Below are 19,346 nucleotides of genomic sequence, written 5' to 3'. Positions count from 1 at the left end.
TCAATAAATAAAAAAAATAAATTAACGAACCTCAACAAACAACATATTTCTAGTTTCATGTTTTCACCATACACCAGAAGTGGACTGATCTGGTATTGGAACGTGTATCAAGAATATTTGACCTAAAAATAGCCTGATATACTTTGTGGATTAGAAATCAAATACAGGTCTTCAGAAAGAAAGAAAGAGAGAAAGAAATAAGGTAAGAAAGAATGAAAGAAATGTAAAAGGAAAAAATAGAAATAAAGTAATAAAATAAAAAAGGAAAGAAAGAAAAGAAGATATAGAGAAATACAATATAATTAAACGAATTAATTAGCAAATAAAAATGCACCCCAATGAAGCTCTCTGTCCTAAACTGGAAAAGTATTATAAATAATACGTATCCATCCAATTTATACTGGTGTCCATTAATCCCACCCTAACTAAATTCACCACAGCCCGCCCATGCCTCGGTGCCACTGTTGACTGCAGGTGAGGTAAACATGGCAGCTCCTGGTGTCTTTGTCAGGATGCTGGAGGAGCGAGAAGATATTGACTGATGCTAATTTGTTTTGTGTCCATGGTCCGATGTGTGTCAATAGGGAGTCAAGGTCCTGGGATCAGCCTGACCGTGCTTGGATTAGCTCCTCAGCTTGGCCTGAACCCTGCTGACATTATGATGCTGTGGCCACTGTTGACACAGACCTGTGCAATAACGTTGAGACTCATCATGTGTCAGGCCTCGACCCTTATAAAACCCAGAATTAACCCGGTAGCGGTCCAGACTTGTAAATGGAGGCATTGCAGCTTAAACGCGAAGAAGATGACCGACATCAGTCCCTGGGTTTATGGAGCGAAGGCTCATCTGGAGTTCTGATAGAGCTGTAATACAGTGAAAGGACAAAAAGACACAGTGCAGGTGAAAACAGTGAAACGGGAGACAAAGGCTGAGGGCTGATGGAAGTGAACCACATTGACCCATTGAAAGATGGCTGTGTGATTGATAGGGCACGTCTGCTTTCTTCAAGTATTGACATTTTTGAAAAATTGTGATGTCAAATGAAAGGTTCAGCTTCGCCCACACACAGTCCTGGGAATATCACTCCAAAACAAAGGAAATTAATCCACTCACAGCAGGAAATTCTAATAATTGTCTTTGCTCCATCGTCGAATCATATGAAATCTGTCACGGTACACGTGGCTCCATCGTAAATCCAATTCAACTACTCTGCAAATGGCAAGGGGCATCGCAGACAAAGGCGTTGTGCACGCGAGGCTCAGCAGTGTGACGATGAAGCAGTGCCTCTCTAATACCGGGACCCTTCCACAGCAGCCTGCCGAATATACGCGCTGCAGCTCCAGTGAGCCAAGAGGCTCGGAGTCGGCACAATCCCAAACATCATGACAACAAGTCATCAGTCATCTTCCCCCTGAGCTGCTGTGCACACTTGTGTGTTTCCGGCGTTCTTACTGTGGGAAATGAGCAGGGTTAAACATGAAACAGGAGGAAATGCTCATCACTGCAGCTCACTGTGCAATATTCTCCCTCATACGGCACAGTGTTAGCTGCAGGGAAAGACAAGGAGTTGTTTTTAATATTATTCTTCTTGCTTAAACATCCCCTGCTTGTTCGCCATGCAGATCAGCTGTCTGCTGTGCTTACTAATCATGGTTAATAAAAAAACGACTGATGGAGAGACGGCGCAAGATGGGTGTACAAAGAATCTTCAAACAGAAGCTATACACAAGAAAGAAGACTTAGTTTGATAATCTTTTAGAACTTTTATGGCTACATGCTGTTTATAGAAAACAACAAATCATCTGTGTCAGTTTGTTCCTGCTTGGCACCAAAGCTGCATGGTGTTTACAAGCTAAACCCCACACATATTGCTTAAGAGCTCTGCAGCTCCTACAGAGGGATTTTTGTGCATCATTTAATCCAAAACTGAGCCTCGCATTCCCAGTCTCTTCGCAATCCAAAGTAAAATTAATGTTTTGCAGCACAGCATGAATTTAATAAAACACAACTCTGTAAAACAACTGTTTTAACACCAGTTCCATTTATTAAAGGCAGCATAAAGAAAGAGGTGTTATGTGCAATGTCTTATGTTTAAGTTTGCACGCAATTAGCTTTATTTCCTCTGTGTCCACTGTCCCAAAGAACCCCATGCTGCACATTAATAATAACAACAATCGCCGCAAAACTCATCAAATTTTTATTTCCTAAAACACTTGTTTTTCTTTATCGCTGTCCAATTTGTAGACGAGTTTTACGTGCTAACTCTTTGTGGTACAGCTTGTTGGGCTTGTGGTTTTGATGAAGGTAATAAAACATTTATTGGACTGTAAAGCAGAATTATTACACTTTTAAAGGATATAATTTCACATTTTACATTATAAATAATCCACTTGTATGAACAAATGTGTACTAAACTGTCGGTTTATTAGGTACAATTGGGGAAACTAATGCAATCTTATCTAACAGTGCAATAAATCCTGCCCTATAAAGAGGCCGTTGTGTTAAAAACAGTTTCAGAGAAATGTTGAGTCAAGTGTGTGATTCTTATTTTGAATGTTGTCAATTTTTCAGCTGTTAAACATGCTTAGTTTATCATTTTGAGTGCAAAAAGATGGTAAAAAATGTTTACTAAGTAAACAAATAATAAGTGAAGTCTAGAACAATAGGAAGGAGATTTGCTTTATTAGATTTAATAATTTCAACTCACTGGTGTATTTAATACTCTTGCATATTATTGCATATAGTGCAATACATTTGCTCTCACAACAGCACTGGAGCCACAAAAGCTCAGCGACTCAACTTTTAGCAAGTAGAATGTTTAAACATTATGACTCTCCTTTTGACAACATGCTTAAATATTGTGGTTTACAGACTTACTGACAAAATTAATTGATGTAATTGATTGATAGCCAGTATCTGGAGCTTCATGCAGTCTGTGCAAAACTATCATATATTTGTTAAGTAAGAACTGAGACATTATTTCTTATAAAACACACAATCCCAAAATCCAAAATGAGAATGTTTTTTTCCACTTGTACAACACAATAATATGTACTGTATGATATCAATAAATTAATAAAAAAATATAGAAAAACTAATCTATACCTGTTCAGTTATACATTTTGCAGTGATAGAGTCCTATTTTCAGATGAACGTAAATTTATCATTTTATTTAGAAATTGTGGAATCAAAGTCTAGAGGGAGAGAGAGGAGTGAGATAAACCAAGCTGCTTGATGTCCAGTGTGAAGTTTCCATAATCAGTGATGGTTTGAGGCACTCTGTCATTTGCTAGTGTTGGTCCAAACTCAAAACAACCTCCTGTTGGAAAGTTTTAGAGCATTTTATGCTCCCCTCTGCTGACAAGCATATGGAAATGTGAATTTTGTTTCACAGTGTCCACATAACCCAAAATGACCCATACCTGCTGCTGACCATAGTATCACTGCACTTCATTAGATATGAAACCTCTCTGACCCCCCTGAGAAGATATGGAGTTTTGTTAATAACTCCTTATTATTAACAATTAACATGGAGTTACTATTATTTCTTATGTAGTTATTATTAGAGACACCAGACTCCTAAAAATGCAGCCATATGTATGTGCACCACTATGAAAGCATTCTGGTCTTCTCAAAAATATAATCAAGACCACAAGTTGATCACCTTAATGTCATACTGCAGTGACCGAATTCATGCAAAATGATAATCAAACTAGCATTGAGTGTGTGTACTGTTCAGCACATGGACACAAATGTCCGCATTAGAAGTCTTGCCCTTTATATTTCTTTGCCGTTTAAGCCAGGCGAAAGTGTGTATCGATCAGATCCTTTGTAATGAAGCCATTGGGATTTGAATATTTCCTGGTTGTTCGATACTAGTCAACATATGTGACATTTGGCTGACAGCATGTGTTCTCACTAGTGCATTTGTTTTCCCAGAGTTCTTCAGAGGGAAAACTTCTCTCCAGCAGGCAACTTGCTCCGTCCTGCACGGCTTGGCTCCACCAACAGCTGTGACACCTTCATCACCAACTTACCTTTTTATTGTCACCGATCATCCTTAACTGAGAAGCATTTAAAAAGCCATTGATCTTGATAATGCCGGGCCATAATATGACATTAACAGTTGTAGGAGATTCAGGAAGTCAAATTTCCGAGACGGATGAGTCGTAGCAGGTGAGTTATCATCCATCTACCTGAGCGATGCTGGGGCTCCTGTTCCACACGAAGGAGCAGACAAATAAATAAAAGCCATAAAGGTGACACAGGAAATTGGTACTTAACAATCATCTTGAGCAACAAGCACCCTGCGAGAGTGGTGGGCAGCAGTAACGGCTGTGGAAGGAAAAGACTGAGAAGGTTAACAGGTCATAAAAAGAACAAAGCCTACTAAAGGGACCACATAAAAGTTGGGGGATTCCCTCCTCTGTAGACATGTCAGCCAGTCAGCTGTGGTCGTGTTTAAGAAAGGGCCACCTCAGCAAATTTAAACAATCTAATAGAAAAATGTACAACCTTGAGCTGCATGCGACATTGAGAGCTGTGTGTAAAGAAACATGCTTACTGTTAGCTGCAGCATATTAGCGCAGGCTTCACTACTTTTTTTTTTTTAAACACTAGGTCATGTTTTAGTATTTTATTACTCTTAAAATGGTGATATAAAGCAGGAGACATGGAACTGGAGTGTAAAATACTTAAACGTTTTGTGTGGGCTGTTTTGCACATCTTTAATAAATGGATGCAACGCTCCTGCTGTTTTACAAAATACTACTGTTTTACAAAATACTACAAAGAAAATACCATAAAGACAAAGAACAATTACATGCTTCCTGTTTCACCACGTTCTTAATCAAAAAGTATCTTTTGAAAGTCAGTAAGTTCTACTTACTTTACTTATTTTGTCTTGACATATGGATATTGGGAGCTTTATGAATGAGAAATGCTGCACCGGGAAACATTTTTAAGGGGTGTGCACACGAACTAATAATTATTTTAATTTTAAGGCATCTTGGTTGAAATTTAGGTTCAACAATACAAAAAACATGGGCAGCAAAGTGTTGTCCAATGAGCGCTGGAGGTAGCCACCAGGACAAGGGGATATAGACAATGGATGGATGATCCTCTCTTTCAACTTTTTAAAACCCCAAATTAATGGTGGTAGGTGCTAAAATAACTGCATGTTTTTTTTCTTCTCTGTTCCTAAAATGTTTGTTTAATTTGGTTAAACGTCAGAATGTGATGATCACTAGTCATTTAAATGCAATGTTTAACTATAATGCAAAAATAAGTAAGGACAAGACAGATATTTCAAATATCTTATTTACATACATAAATACAGAGTATTTTTATTGGTTTCTCTATAGTTGGATTGTGCCTAACTGGCTCATAATTGGATAAAATTGCTCTGCCTGAAATGAAACCTTTATTTCTGTGACTAACACAGCTGGTTTTGTTTTTATTCTTTATTTCTTTTATCCTGTGGGATTTGATTAAAACTGTCCTCATATATACTGAGTTCATGCTACCCAGTTAATGCCCACACAACATTTGTCATGACTTTTCCACAAGCTGTTGTGCTATGTTTGTTTTTTTACAGTTTCAGAAAATAACATGTATAGAAGACCAACTTGGAGCACATGGTTGGAACAGTTTGTCCGGAAGAAGGATGTGCATTCAGTTTAAAACAATTGTGACGTGGGTGTGTCATTTAGATTAATAGGTGATGTAAATGAGTGCATTTGAATAGTGGTTTCTAACAAAAACATGAAAGTAAATGAAGGTTGTGGTGAAAAAGAACAACCTTAATGATGCTTAGAATTAATAGATTTTGGGGGAAAATCTGTTTACAATTTTTAAGTTTGTATTTTATTTGAACATTTATGGCAAAAATACAGCAAAGCAGAAGACAATGCCATTCTGTAGGAGAAGCCAGTGACCCAACATTGCTTCTAAAATACCTACTATACGGAAAAATGCATATGCAGCAAAAATTAGAATTGGTTACTGATGCTTGCATTGACTCAGGCCACTAGTGTCACTGTTCATTCATGTCTGTTTATGATCTCGATTTAATGATTGAAATAAGCAGTTTCATACTCAGTTTTCATGCGAGGTTGGACAGATGTTTTGATCCTCAAAATGCTTCTCATGTCCAGAATCAAATCAATTTCACAACAGCTTTGTGTGAGGCAGTAAAAGATTAGTCAAAAATTCCTCTAAAATTAACAATGAACCATAACCACGGCTGGTTTCATGGTAATCTTCAACAGGCATCATTTATCACCAAATACTACAAGCATTTTGTTGCCAAAGCCAAGAAATCTTCAAAATAGCATGTAGGGCTCATAGGCTTAGCAGGTCTTTGCCTTTGCGAACAGATGTCAAGTCAAGCAGTCAACGGAGTCCAGTGAATAAGTGGAAAATAATGAGTTTAGATGCTAATGTGTGAACAACCAGCTAACCTAATGTTCAGATGGACATAGAGTGTCCCCCGTCACTCTGGGGCCCTTGAGCGAAGGCTTTCCTTGACCTCTGGGGATCCCCCTTGACCCCGTCCATGGAATTACTGCACACCAGTGTGTGGATCCTCCTGTTTTTAGTGTCTGGAAGAGGAATGTGTTTGGGAAAGGAGGTATAGCGCTTGTTGGGGCTCAGCAGCCACCAGAATCATAAATCAACCTGTATATCTAAGAATTTCAGGAATCTAGCACAGTCTGCTCTGTCTTCCTCATCATGCTTTGGCTTTCTGTCTCTTAGTTAAGTGAGCGCATTTTTACAGCGGAACCTTCTCTCTTGTATGGCTTTTATTACTTTCCTCCCATCACCGCCTTTCTATACAGACTTTTTTCATTTGATCTTAAATATTCACCCAGTTGTTGCTCACAGAATAGCTCCCCAGATGTCAACAAAGACCTGCCGCAAACTAGTGCCAAATATTTACCAAATGACAACTGATCCAGGGACTGATAATGAATCAGGAGTCGGAAGTCATTAGATGAGACAGTGGGGATCAGCTTTACCGCTCCCAGTTTTGGAGCTGTCAGTGGGCCTCTGTGACAGCTCATTCACAGTAAGGCCACTGATATAAAACTGTCAGCATGGCCGCAATTTGTGTGCAGTTTTGTTTACAATATTTATGCTCAGACTCACATTACACGAGTGTAAGAGAAGGTTAGCTCCTTCATCAGGTACAGTTATTATCTTTGACTTATGAAATCATGGAGACCCTTGAGCATACGTGACCCACTTTTTGCCAAATAAAAACACTGTTATCTCATTGGAATTTGGGGGAAAATAAACATTTGATGACAGTTTGCATTTGCGACTCCACACTCTATAAAGGCCCGGCAGATGCCAGTAAACAACTGCACATTGCTCTTTTAGATAATATGTTGTCATTGGTGATTGGGCAGCATTGGTCTCTCGTGGCCCTGTGGCGAGTTGGAAGGGCTTCCACACTACACGGCGAAACATGCCCCCTGAGAGCGAGGCCAGCTCGCACTTGCAGAGCTACAATTTGGCTAGAGAAAGAGAGGAGGGCGGGGAGAGGCAGGGAGGAGGCAGGATGAGATCTTGTCATGGTGCCCAGTGGGTTCTGAGCTTGTGGTTGGAACGCTGGAAAAACCGCCTTGTCTCCGTGATTAATGGAGGGGGAAACTCTGAGGCAGCGGCGCAGGAGAGAGGAAGGATTGTGCAATGTGAATACACAATACTGTAAAGTTTTCAATGAATCTAAAGCCCAGTTTAATTTAAATGCATAATCCATCTCATTTTTTTCCATTTGGCATGGGAATCCATAATTAGGAAATACAGTTTTTTTTTTTTAAGTCTTTGGCTTTAAAAATGAACAGGGTAAACACTGCACATGATTACAATTTTCCTAAATGTGTTTATTAAGCATGTTCAGTTTGGAAACATTCATCAAAAATAATGGGGAAACTCACTGAATGTATAACAACCTCTATAAAATAAAAAAAATAATGAAACATGAACAATGTTCTCCTCATTTCACAATTTTAACACTTCACATAAACAGTTAGCTATGAAAAAAATACTACCGCCTAGTGATATTCAAACAACAAATTTGCTTGGAAAACAACACAAATAACATAAAAAGAAACAGTATTAGTTGTTCAAAATGTCCTTCGTGCAACAAAAGTTAATATCTGCAATATTTCCTTGCTGTAACTTCAGGGCTTCCAAGCATATTCACACGTGTGTTCAACTTTTGCACATTTTGTCATGTTACACTCACACACTTCAACGTATTTTATTTAAGTACAGTGGAACTAAAATGAAACAATACATAGCTTGTATTCAGGCTCCTCTGAGTCTAAAGTTAGCAGAGCCACTTTTAGCTGCAATTACAGCAGCAGGTTTTTTTTTGGGTTCTGTCTCTATCAGCTTTGCATATAAAAAGACTGAAACTTCTGACCATTCATCTTTGTAACAAAGCTCAAGTTCTGCCCGAGAGCATCTGTGAACACCATTTCCAAATCTTGCAATGGATTTTGTGATTCACTATATACTGCCCATCTGTTGTGACTATACAAAAGACGCAGCATGCAGAAACTTTACGTGGTCTACAATGATGGTATGAGACTACTACTTACAGTGCCTACATGAAGTAGTGACAGCCATACGTTTGTACATAAGGCTATACCCACATGTCCAGCTGTGCTCAGAAATGTTACGTAAAAATGCATGTGTATATTATTGCATGACACACTATCTGTGTCATGCAATAATATAATTTTAGCAAACCCCGCATTGAGGACAGTCAGATTTACCTCAAGATTGTGGAACCACTGCTGTCTTCATTTATTGGTGACTCAGTGAACAATATTATGTGTTTATTTTTATCTTTTTATATTATTATCTTGCTTGTTTTATCTTTTTACTACAGACCTTCTTGTGTGTCTGGAATAAAGATATGATTTTATTCCAGTCTGCCCACCATTTAGGTGGATGGTCGTGTCTTGGTTGGTTTGCAGGAAGATCTAGATTCATCTAGAGATGATGGATTAGATAGAGCTCTCCAAGACCTCAAAAGCTTGGAATATTTAACATTTATTACATTTATCCATATCTATAACATTTACGGAGAAATTTTATGTTTTCTGTGACTTTTGATTATGGTGTTTGTTCACTGATGTTCTCTAACGCACTTCTGAGGCTTTCACAGAATGAAATTACTTCGCTTTGAAAATATGTTAATTTTGACAGCAATTTGGAGTATTTTATTTTGGATTATCAGATTGAATTGAGCTTGGATTTTTCTGTGAAAAAAAAAAGATTGAAAACCAAGTGTTGTTTTCTTTCAGCCACACAACTGTAAATTGCTTTATATTGGTGTAAAATCCCAACCAAGTACATAAAGATTTATGGAAAAAGATGTAAGTGGTATGAATACTTTTGGAATGCGCTGTGAATAGTCGTGTATAACGAGTTCAAAAATCTTCCTTCATGCAAAATTTTTAAAGACATGCAGTCTTCCCTTGCTGTGCCTATAAACACAAAGAATATTGCACTGCTCTCTTTTAATTAAGATGTGCTCATATAGTTTAATTAAAATGTTTCATTTTATGTTTCAATGAATGGATGTGGTAAGTAGATGGCATTCCTGGGATGCTGTTCACACATCCTCCAGTCTTTTATAAGTAGCTGAAGGTGAACAGGAGAAGAAATATGTTTAAGGACTGAAGAGAGGGCCTTTATAGGGCCTCAGAGCCAGTTTGAAATGCTGACTTTCTGATGACCTTCTGTATTTGTGTATGAGGGAGGTGGACCATTCGCAACAGCTGGAAGCATGCAGTTTAGATAGGACATGTCTGCAGGGTCAAACAGAGACAGCATTGTGTGATCCATGGAGTGTGATTCCAAGGAAGAGGAGAAGGAAGTTCTGACAGCACATGCTACTGGGAGCCCCATGTGCAGCTCACAAAGGGAATCCTGGGACAAACCTGTCGCCCTGCCATACTTTTGCTCCTTCTTAAGCTTCATCCTGCGGTTCTGAAACCAGATCTTGACCTGACGGTCGGTGAGCTGCAGTCTGGCTGCCATCTCTTGTCTCCAGTGGCGTCGCAGGTAGGGGCTGAAGTGGAACTCCTTCTCCAGTTCCAGCAGTTGGCTGTTGGTGAAGGATGTCCTCTCTCGCCTCTCTCCTCCGCCTGCAGCGCTAGATGGCCTACCGTCCTTGGCTGAAGCTGGAGATGAACACAGAAAGAAACAAAGGTTTACACAGGAAGCGCAACGAGTGTAGCATCTCCATTCTGGAGCCCTCGGGTGCCAGTAAACCCGCCTCAATCCTCAGCTCATCGACCAGAGACCAAGCGGAGCCCTCAGTTCCCATTCAGTCTTGCTCGAGACTCCTAAACAAGACTGGCTGTCTAGTGTGTCATGTGTTCGGGAAAAGTTCCCTGCCGAAGAGGCAGTCTGGGGAAAACATCTGACGCCACCACGGCTGCCTGACAGGCCACATTAATCAGAGCTCCACACGGAAGCAGACCTGTCAAATTCCCATCTCAGTCACTTAAAAGGTACCTCGGGAGCACCACTGAAAATAGCTGCCATTAGGGATTCAGTTTGACATGTATATGAGCAATACCAGGGCCCTCTCGATAACAATATGACACGGAGGGGTTAATGGATGTTTAATAAGACCTATAGTTAGTACATTAGACAGAGTACGGTGCCGTCTTTACAATGGCTGACTGTTTCGTTGTTCTTCACTGAATTGTTTGGAAAGTCAAGAGAAGTTGATTCGGTTTAATTTATATAAAACCAACTCACATAAACTCATATCTCGAGGGACTTTACAATGCAAAACGTTCCCATTCATCTCCCGTGTACGGTATCTATACTGGTCTAGATTAAATTAAATTTACATCAGCTTAACCAAATGAAATTACAACAAAGGTAATTCTGTGGCACTTTACAAGCTCAAATCAGTCAATTCCAATCAAACTTCAATACAGTCAGTTTATATTAGCTTCCAGTCAGTGTAATTCATTGTAATAAAATCCAGTCATAAAGTGAGAATAATTATGTACAATTAACTGCATCTTTTGTTTTGAAATTAAAAAATCTTATATTATGGAAGCAAAAAAGCATAGCTGTTTGCTCACATCTATCTCTGCAGTATTCTTTATCTTTACTGTCAAATTACTGTGCACTTGCAACATAATAATCTATTGTGTACATGTGTTAGCAAACAAATGATCATAACAAGTGATCATAGTTCATGAGCAAGTGTTTTTTTTGATAAATGAGAAGCAACAAAAACAACACAACTATTCCCTCAGTTTTAACTTTAATAAGTAAAGATATTAGAGATGTGCAATATCTCAAATCACAATCAGTGTGTGGATTCTAATGTGCACAGCTCCTGTGCAGTTCAGATGCAAAACAAAGGTTTCAATATTCATGAATAAGTTAGTGTCAAAATAAACTATGGAATGAACACCTCCTTTTTAGTGATTTATTTACACACCACAAAAGGAATGAGGAGATTATTTTGTGGTGTGTCAATTCCTCAACATTCTTAATATATTTCAAACCAATAATTCAGGTTATTCAGAATTATTTTTAAGTTGTTTGAAGTTTTAGATTAAACAAAATAATGTATCAAGTCACAGAGAAACTATCACAAAAACATTCTAGCAGGGATGAAATATTGGGCCACCACAGGCATGAACAAAGTGTTTGCTTTGACTAAACCAATGGTTCGACAAGGCCACCTGTGTCAGTCTTTAGAAACACAGTTATGCAGGTTGAAGTTCTAAACTTTGTTTTCCAAAGCTATGATTAGTTTCTTTGAAGTACTTTTCACTGTCCTTTCTTTACAACCCAGAAGTTTCTCTACATCCATAGCTCTACGTCTGTCGTGTCACATCTTCATCGAGAGATCTATGGGTCTAAAGAAAACTCAGGAAAGTGGTGGGGACATGTCACATTTTCCTAATGTTTGCAGCTTTAAAACACATGAAAGAAAAGTACTTACTTGACTGTTTAGAGCCAATTTTCCTTGACTTCATCCAGGGGAAAATCCCCCCAGAGTGGCAGATGGTGAGTCTACATCCTCTGCTATTCGGGTCCAGTGTGTCTTTGGCATGGCTGGAAACCACAGGCTCCAGAGGGCACTCGGAGAGTTCATGTGGGTTCAACCTGGAACTGAAGGGCACAGTAGAGGTCAGGTTTGGCTGACCGGGTCCCAAGTCAGGGCCTCCTCCTACTCTTCCTCCCCTTGCTACTTCAACACATCCCATGCTAGGTTTTGGCACTTGTCCAGAGCTCATTTCAAAACTGTTGCCATGCAGCTGCAGAGGGAGGGCCGCAGACTGTTGGGGGTCCATGGACCCCGCAGCTCATCAAAGTGCCTCAAATCAAACTCAGAAGTCCCTCAGCAGTAACAAAGCAGAGGTCTTCTATCTGTCTAATATCAGATCACAATTAACTGAATGAATAAAGGAAGGCAGGACAGAGCATTTGGGGCTGGAAACTAAGAGGAACGCTTTGAATAATATTTACCAGAGGGGGGTACCTTGGTCACGTGTGCCAGTCCTCCAATAGCAGAGCTCTGGAGTTGGAAACTAATCCTGCTGGGAACTTGGGGTGCCCAAAGAAGCTTTTGAGATATTTCTTCAGACATTTTCTGCACGAAGTCCGGCTTCTCCTTATCTAGGAATCTGAAAAAAAAGGAGAATGAAAAAAAAAAAGAATCAGATAACGGGATATAAAAGACGCCAAGATGAAAGCCCGAGCGGGATGCGTTCAAACGGAGACAGGGGGAGACAAACAAAGATTACACACGTGTGCTGAGGAGAGTTATTTCAAACCCAGCGTAAAGATTTCTGTTTTTATGGTAAATTCTCCAGGATAAACTGGGAGAGGCGCGTCTCGCTGCTGAACACCCTGTGGTAGGTTTAAGCTACGAGAACTCACGACATCAGAATGATGCAATAATATGCGGTTACTGTTTCATTCGCACCTTATTACGCGGCTTTAATGAGAGCCATTAAAGTTCAGTGTGCGCTGCTCCCCCGCCCCCTCTCAGACAAACACACTGACAAATGTTTATCTGCCTCTTTTAATGCTGGCACCAAAAGGTAGAGGGCTTTAGTCTCCACTTTATTTCAGATTTTTTTTTTTTCAAATCCGCAGCAAAATGTAACGTCTCGTCATAAATTGGCGGGCTTTTCCCTTTTCATCACATATGCTTTAACTGTCCGAGTGCAAGTGCATCTTATTAGGATTCAATGGGAGTGGTCAAACAAAAGGCTTGTGACAGTCATTGCTGCACAAAGACAAAGGAGGCTATCATTAAAGGTTTTTTTCTTTTTTTTTTTTCCCCTGCAGGACGACTCATTTACATTTTTTTCTGGCTTCATTGTGCAATTTCAGTTTTTGTCAAGTAACAGTTTTATTTATTTATTTTACATTTAATCCCCCCACCCCCTTTTTTTTTGCTGCACCGCTGAATTGGAAAATGGAGGAGAGATTGAGAATATATATCCAAGGCGTGCCTGGTTGCAGAAAACACAGGCCAACTGGAGGTGAAATGTGGAATAAAATATGGAAGTTGGGAGTTAATCTTAAGAAGATTACGCCCAAAATGACGTTTTGGGTGTAAAATTATTCTGTACTAAAAGCTCCAGCAATTGTGGTCGAAATAAATAGGATCGGAAACTCACAAATGTGTGTTTTTCCTCATGATTTCAACAAAGCACAAACACATGCAAAAACGTGTATATAAGTAAAATATTGAACTTTGCACAAATTCTACAAAGAGTAAATGTCCAATAAAAGGGCCCGTGCGCGTATTGGGCCCGAATCAATCTTGGTTGAAGCATGCTTCAAATGTACCCTAAGTTCCTGCTGGTGTTTCACTGCAACAAAGCTGTCTAGAAAGCCCTCGTTAGATGTCTCAGAGGTGATGGATTATGCACTCAGGGCTGCAAAGCTTGTAAGGAGAGGAGCCTTCCTCCATTTTTTTTTGTTTTGTTTTACGCGTCACCCTTGCTGCCATCATTGTGAGGGCTTTACCTGCAACTTCAAAGTGTTTTAAGAAACGACAGCTAGACTTTTTTGTTTTGTTTTTTGGAATTACAGAAAAAATGGATCCACTGTTTTATCACACATAAAGTTTGATATTGGTTTAGTATAGCTGTTATTATTCAGTAATGCTTTTTTTTTTAAGAATTTGAAAAAGTAATACTTTCAAAATTGGTTGTGTATATTTTTTACACCATGGATCATATACTGAAACAAGTATTTTAAATAAATAAATAAATAAATAATAATGATTATTATTATTATTATTATTATTATTATTATTATTATTATTATTATTATTATTATTATTAAGCTTAGGTGTGGTACTGGGTGAAATGAGAGGAAAAGTAATTAAATTCATTGTGTTTTCCTTTCCTCGCACCCTTGAACGCACTCTCTCTGAATTTGGAGATAGAATCTATGATATACTAGCTCAGCAAGACCATAATTTAGCTCCTCCGCGCCTCCACCACAATTCTCCGTGAACTCTGTTTGAACCGCCTCAGCGCCTATAAATCATTTTTCTCTCTCACACAAAAGCGCGCCGGTCGCTCTTGGGTGTCAACCCTTTTACAATTCCTCCTTACCTTCTGCGCTCCCGCGCCCGCTGACACAAACAAGCGGGGAAATTGTCGATAAACTTTTATTTTTCATACAAATAACGTATACAGAGAGAGAGAAAGAGAGAGAACCGTACACGAGCTGCGGCTGCGCACAAGCAGGAGGCAAATCTGGCGGCTGCAAGCCTAGATTGTTTTTGGGGTTTTTTTTCCCTTTTCTTCCTCTATAAAATATGCATCCATGAAATATTATTTGCAATAAAAACAGAAAAAGCATAATTGTTTTCGAGAGCTTAAGGAAAATACGGATCACTTAATGCATGTCCAGGGGACATAGCTGTGTAGATAAGAGGAGACTGAAAGAGAGCTGGGGAGAAGACGTTAATGGGTAGAGGATGCTGTCGGTTAAAACGGTGCATACAAATGGCGCTGTCTTTGCAGAGCAAGGAGAAGATTTATGGGCCCGGTGCCCTATGTTGCTGTAAACAATGCAGAGCGAAATGAAAGAACCAGAGTTTGCAGACTGCACTTCATAAGTAGAAGACGCGCACGTGGTCTGTTTGGTAAGTGTAAGACTGTGCATTATTAGTTAGTTGTTACTATTATTATTTTCCGTAAGTATACCAAGGACAGTGCTTGGATTTTATGTCATTGTATCAAAATTTTTTGAATTAAAAAAAGCTTGTTAGAACGTATACATAAGTGAGACAGTATAAACACAGTATAATCATATTTATAGCGTTTTTATATCTGACATACCACAAAATATGCTAATTAGGATAGGATACACTGAAAGACAAAATATGGGTGGTCATATTTTAAAATACTTATTACATGTTCACAAATACAACATAAATACGTTTTTGCAAAAGCTATTCAAATAGCTTAGTCCTCTATTTTAAATTTTCTAATATTTTTAATAACGTGACAATAGATCAAATGTTGCACCTGTATGTGTGCAGAGACTTGTACAGAAATGTTCAGCAGGCCAGCAGCGGATGCAACTGGTGGCACAGTAGAGAAATCATTGTCATAGAACAAATTAAATCTCTTAACCTGTACATAATTGAGAATCTATAGTCTCTTAGATTGCATATTCAGAACACTTGTGCTGATGAAAAGTGAATACCATAACCATAATTCTGTCTAGTGATTGTCTGAGCCCCCGGTGACACCTTTACTTCGGTAAATGGCTTTAATTTCTGGGGTCCTCAACCATGCACCAAATAGGCTAATTAAATATTTCTCAGTGAGGTGTTACACTGACATAAAGTACACTCATAAGTTCACCCCGGCCATCACTCCTTATAGCTTCAGTATGCAATGTTAAATCTTCAGTGGTAATGAAACCTGCTTTGTAGTCATCCTGATCAATCAATCTATCTATCCATCTATCCATCCATCTATCTATCTATCTATCTATCTATCTATCTATCTATCTATCTATCTATCTATCTATCTATCTATCTATCTATCTATCTATCTATCTATCTATCTATCTATCTATCTATCTATCTATCTATCTATCTATCTATCTATCTATCTATCTATCTATCTATCTATCTATCTATCTATCTATCTATCTATCTATCTATCTATCTATCTATCTATCTATGATTCATTGAAAATCTGTCAATTAGTCCTTTAATTTACTCCCAAACTTTGGTCTGTATATACAGTATATATATAGTACAATATAGTACAGATATATATATATATATATATATATATATATATATATATATATATATATATATATATATATATATATATATATATATATATATATATATATATATATATAAACATACATAATGCTTAATAATAATAATCCCTAATACTGAGTCAGGCATAGCTTATGGGCACAATTAGTTTTTGGTGATGCTCTACGATGGGGACACCCTGGGATGGCAACCATGTTGTCCATATCAAAATGTTAGTAAACTTTGACTATAACAGTTTTTCTCAGTTGATTTCGTTCATTTCTGAAGTAATCCTTGAGATTTGCGAAACAGTAAATGCGTTACTCAAAACATTTCGAACTACAGGTAAAACACCATGGATTACCTGCAAAAGCCAGGTAATCTCAAAATGTTTAGTTAATCTCTCAAAAGTAAGTAAGAATCTGTCTCAAATAACATGTCAGCAGCATTAGAATGATAATCGTTGTGTCACCAATAAGAGTCAAATTGCTTAGTCATGTTGTCAATATAACAGTCTAGTCTGGAGGGATGTTCTGTTGTAAACCATGGCTTAAGTTTGATTGTAAATTGTAATTGTGGGAGATCAATTAATGAAACCAGACAAGATTCACATTTACGCTGCAACTGTAAGTCGTTGTCAGACCTTGTCATTGTGTTGCAGAATGGGAAAGACAGCACTGTGAAACACACAAAAAAAACTAAATTAAAAATGGGAACACATGACAATCTCATCCAGGAAGACTAAGTGCAGTGCTGTTGGAATTGCAGTCTTCCTACACCTCCAATGATGTTCCTGGCTTTTGGGACACAAATTCTCATCCACATGAGAAAGAATATCTTCTCTTGCAAAGGAAAAGAAAATCTTTTAGAGTGTTTTCTCCAGGCTTTGCAGGCATCCACTGTCATGTTATTACATGATGCATCCATGGCAGCTAGAAGTGTCGTCTGTCATACACTTTCCATCTCAATGCTGAGCAAAAATTCTCAATGGGTTAAAGGAATGAAGAGTAGAGTCAGAGGAACTCCATCTGCATCCTGTTGTGAGTCGCAAACCATTGCTTGATGATGTTGGAGTGATGGAAAAACTGGCATAAGTCCTTGGCTTCTTCTGCTTCTTCCTTTGTTTTGCTTCTTAGCATCTCAACCACTCAGCTTCACTCTTCTTCTTCTTCTTCTTCTTCTCACTCTCTGTTGACCCCATTATCCTTCCATTGTCAGAAATGTAAGATCGTGTTATGCTCTGGCTGTATACACTATATGTTTGAAGGTTGATGGTTTATGATATGAACTTTGAACTATTTCAGAAAGCTGATTGATCATTGGTTGAGCTAATGCTTCTCACATTTACCTTCATTGGAGAAAGTCAAGATTCACCAGGGAGCAATTTACCAATCTGGGACCGATTTAGAGAAAACATCTAGTGGAAATGTATAGAAAGATGGTGCCATATTATAAACTCTTGTTTAAATATTTTGTATGTAAAAAATTATACAAGCTAAGATTAAAATTTTGAGGGGTTTGAGAGTATTCAGCAGACACCAATAAAATACATTTTGATCAACATGACATAAGCAATTGAAAGTGTAGGGAAAAAAAACATAATTTTTAACCACTTTTATGAACGTTCAAAGGCATTTGCAGCTGAGTAACAGCGTTTTGGATGTTCACAAGTCACAATGATTTGGAGATGGAACAAGGAGGTTTTAGAATTTCAATTTTCTTCTGGGAAATACATCAAAGCAACTGAGAAAAACTGTGATCACTCTATTGTTTCCAGTTAGTATTCAAAATGTTTTGCTTTTTTTTTGTTGTTAACGTTATTAAATCCATCTGCACCGTTATCACTAAACGCATATGTGGACAACGTTCTGGTTTGCTCCCCCATGTGTAAGCGCAGAGTTTTACGGATTTATGACACCCACCGCTGGTCAACGTGAGGCAGCCTCTCTTCTGTCCCTGGAAAATAGCAGCGTGACCCCTGTTTCAACTTTCTGTCTTTGTACAGCTGCTACACGGCTGCAGCTTCAACACGCACACAACAACGCGACTAGCTTTCATCACAACCCTGAGTGGTTGAAGGAGCCACTCACCTGAGACGAGTGGGCAAACACACGTATAACCGGCCAACCTGACAATGACTGCGGGTCATATAAACCAGGTGGGCGTCAGATCAGAAGTGGCCGGTGCTGTTTAGCGCTTGTTTAAACATCTCGATGGTTCCCCGAGTAGAGATTTTACACCTTCCGAAAGAAAGGAAAGGAGGGAGAAAAAGAGAGGCCTTGCCGGAGGTGCACCATAAATCACAGAGCGCCTGCAGCGGTGCAATGTGAGCCGAAAATCATGTGTGATTCAACAGTCTCAAGTCAGAGAAGAAACCCGCTGGAGCTGAGTAACTGCTCAGGAATTTAGGCAGTCCACTGCAAACTCACGAAACGGACCATGATCCTGCACGCTCATCGGACTGGGAGCAATCGTGAATTTGCGAGATTACAACAGATTCGGGCAGAGGGAATCCTAATTGCGAAATATCTCAAATTAACATTGCAGAACAATCTTTCGCTAATAAGCATATTGACTGAGAACATTTCCTGGTTAGGTAGGCGGCTTTTTAAAATTCAACATTACTTCTCGACTGGAGTGACGAACTTTACAGCGTATAAGCTGCACTCATTACATATTTATGTGAGAATAGTCATAAAAAGTACACGATGTTCAGTTTTTACTTTTTGACTTAATAAAGATAAACGTGTGCGTAAACATCCAGGTAGAGTCTGGTGTGCGTAGATGAAGCTAGTCAATAATAATAATAATAATAATAATAATAATAATAATAATAATAATAATAATAATAATAATAATAATAACTCTTTGGTTATGACTTAGAAGGCGCCAGATAATTTGTTTTCAAAACTTTTAAATATTGCAGTTTTTTATATTACACAGATCCATCATCGTCATGCAGAGCTTTCTTGATTCTCGGGCGAAGGAATATCAAGTCGTGCCTCAAGAATGCATTTTCTGCTTGACATT

General features: G+C 38.6%; 2 protein-coding genes across 4 annotated transcripts in view; both read right to left on the bottom strand.

Moving 5' to 3' along the window:
• Window positions 1-7,869: 7,869 nt before the first annotated feature.
• Window positions 7,870-12,155, bottom strand: LOC116727616 (homeobox protein Hox-A3-like). The gene is made up of 2 exons (XM_032575149.1): window positions 12,003-12,155; window positions 7,870-10,206 (listed from the first exon to the last, which is right to left on the bottom strand). Exons 1-2 carry the CDS (start codon window positions 12,034-12,036, stop codon window positions 9,725-9,727), a joined length of 516 nt encoding a protein of 171 aa, XP_032431040.1. The 5' UTR covers window positions 12,037-12,155; the 3' UTR covers window positions 7,870-9,724.
• The window catches only part of LOC116727563 (homeobox protein Hox-C4a), a 33,251-nt gene continuing 25,961 nt past the window's right edge, over window positions 12,057-19,346 (bottom strand). Inside the window, exons 4-5 of one of the 3 annotated variants that reach the window (XM_032575077.1) lie at window positions 12,543-12,687; window positions 12,057-12,172 (exon numbers count right to left, since the gene is read on the bottom strand). In XM_032575077.1, coding sequence (XP_032430968.1) covers window positions 12,152-12,172; window positions 12,543-12,687 — 166 coding nt within the window. In that variant the 3' untranslated portion in view covers window positions 12,057-12,151. Of the gene's footprint in view, window positions 12,173-12,529; window positions 12,688-19,346 lie in introns of those variants that run through there. The other 2 variants (XM_032575067.1, XM_032575084.1) reach the window with 2 other exon arrangements.

The sequence above is a fragment of the Xiphophorus hellerii genome, chromosome 1 (genome assembly GCF_003331165.1).
Source record: "Xiphophorus hellerii strain 12219 chromosome 1, Xiphophorus_hellerii-4.1, whole genome shotgun sequence".
NCBI lineage: Eukaryota > Metazoa > Chordata > Actinopteri > Cyprinodontiformes > Poeciliidae > Xiphophorus > Xiphophorus hellerii.
The sequence above is the reverse complement of the archived record's forward strand: the minus strand, read 5'-3'. Positions and strand labels throughout refer to the sequence as shown.

What these genes read in the sequence shown, in the direction of transcription:
- LOC116727616 (XM_032575149.1), bottom strand. Translation starts at nt 12,036, where the DNA reads ATGAAGTCAAGGAAAATTGGCTCTAAACAGTCAA. An exon ending in AATTGGCTCTAAACAGTCAA is followed by an intron (nt 10,207 to 12,002) that starts GTAAGTACTTTT and finishes GTTCATCTCCAG; the next exon opens with CTTCAGCCAAGGACGGTAGG.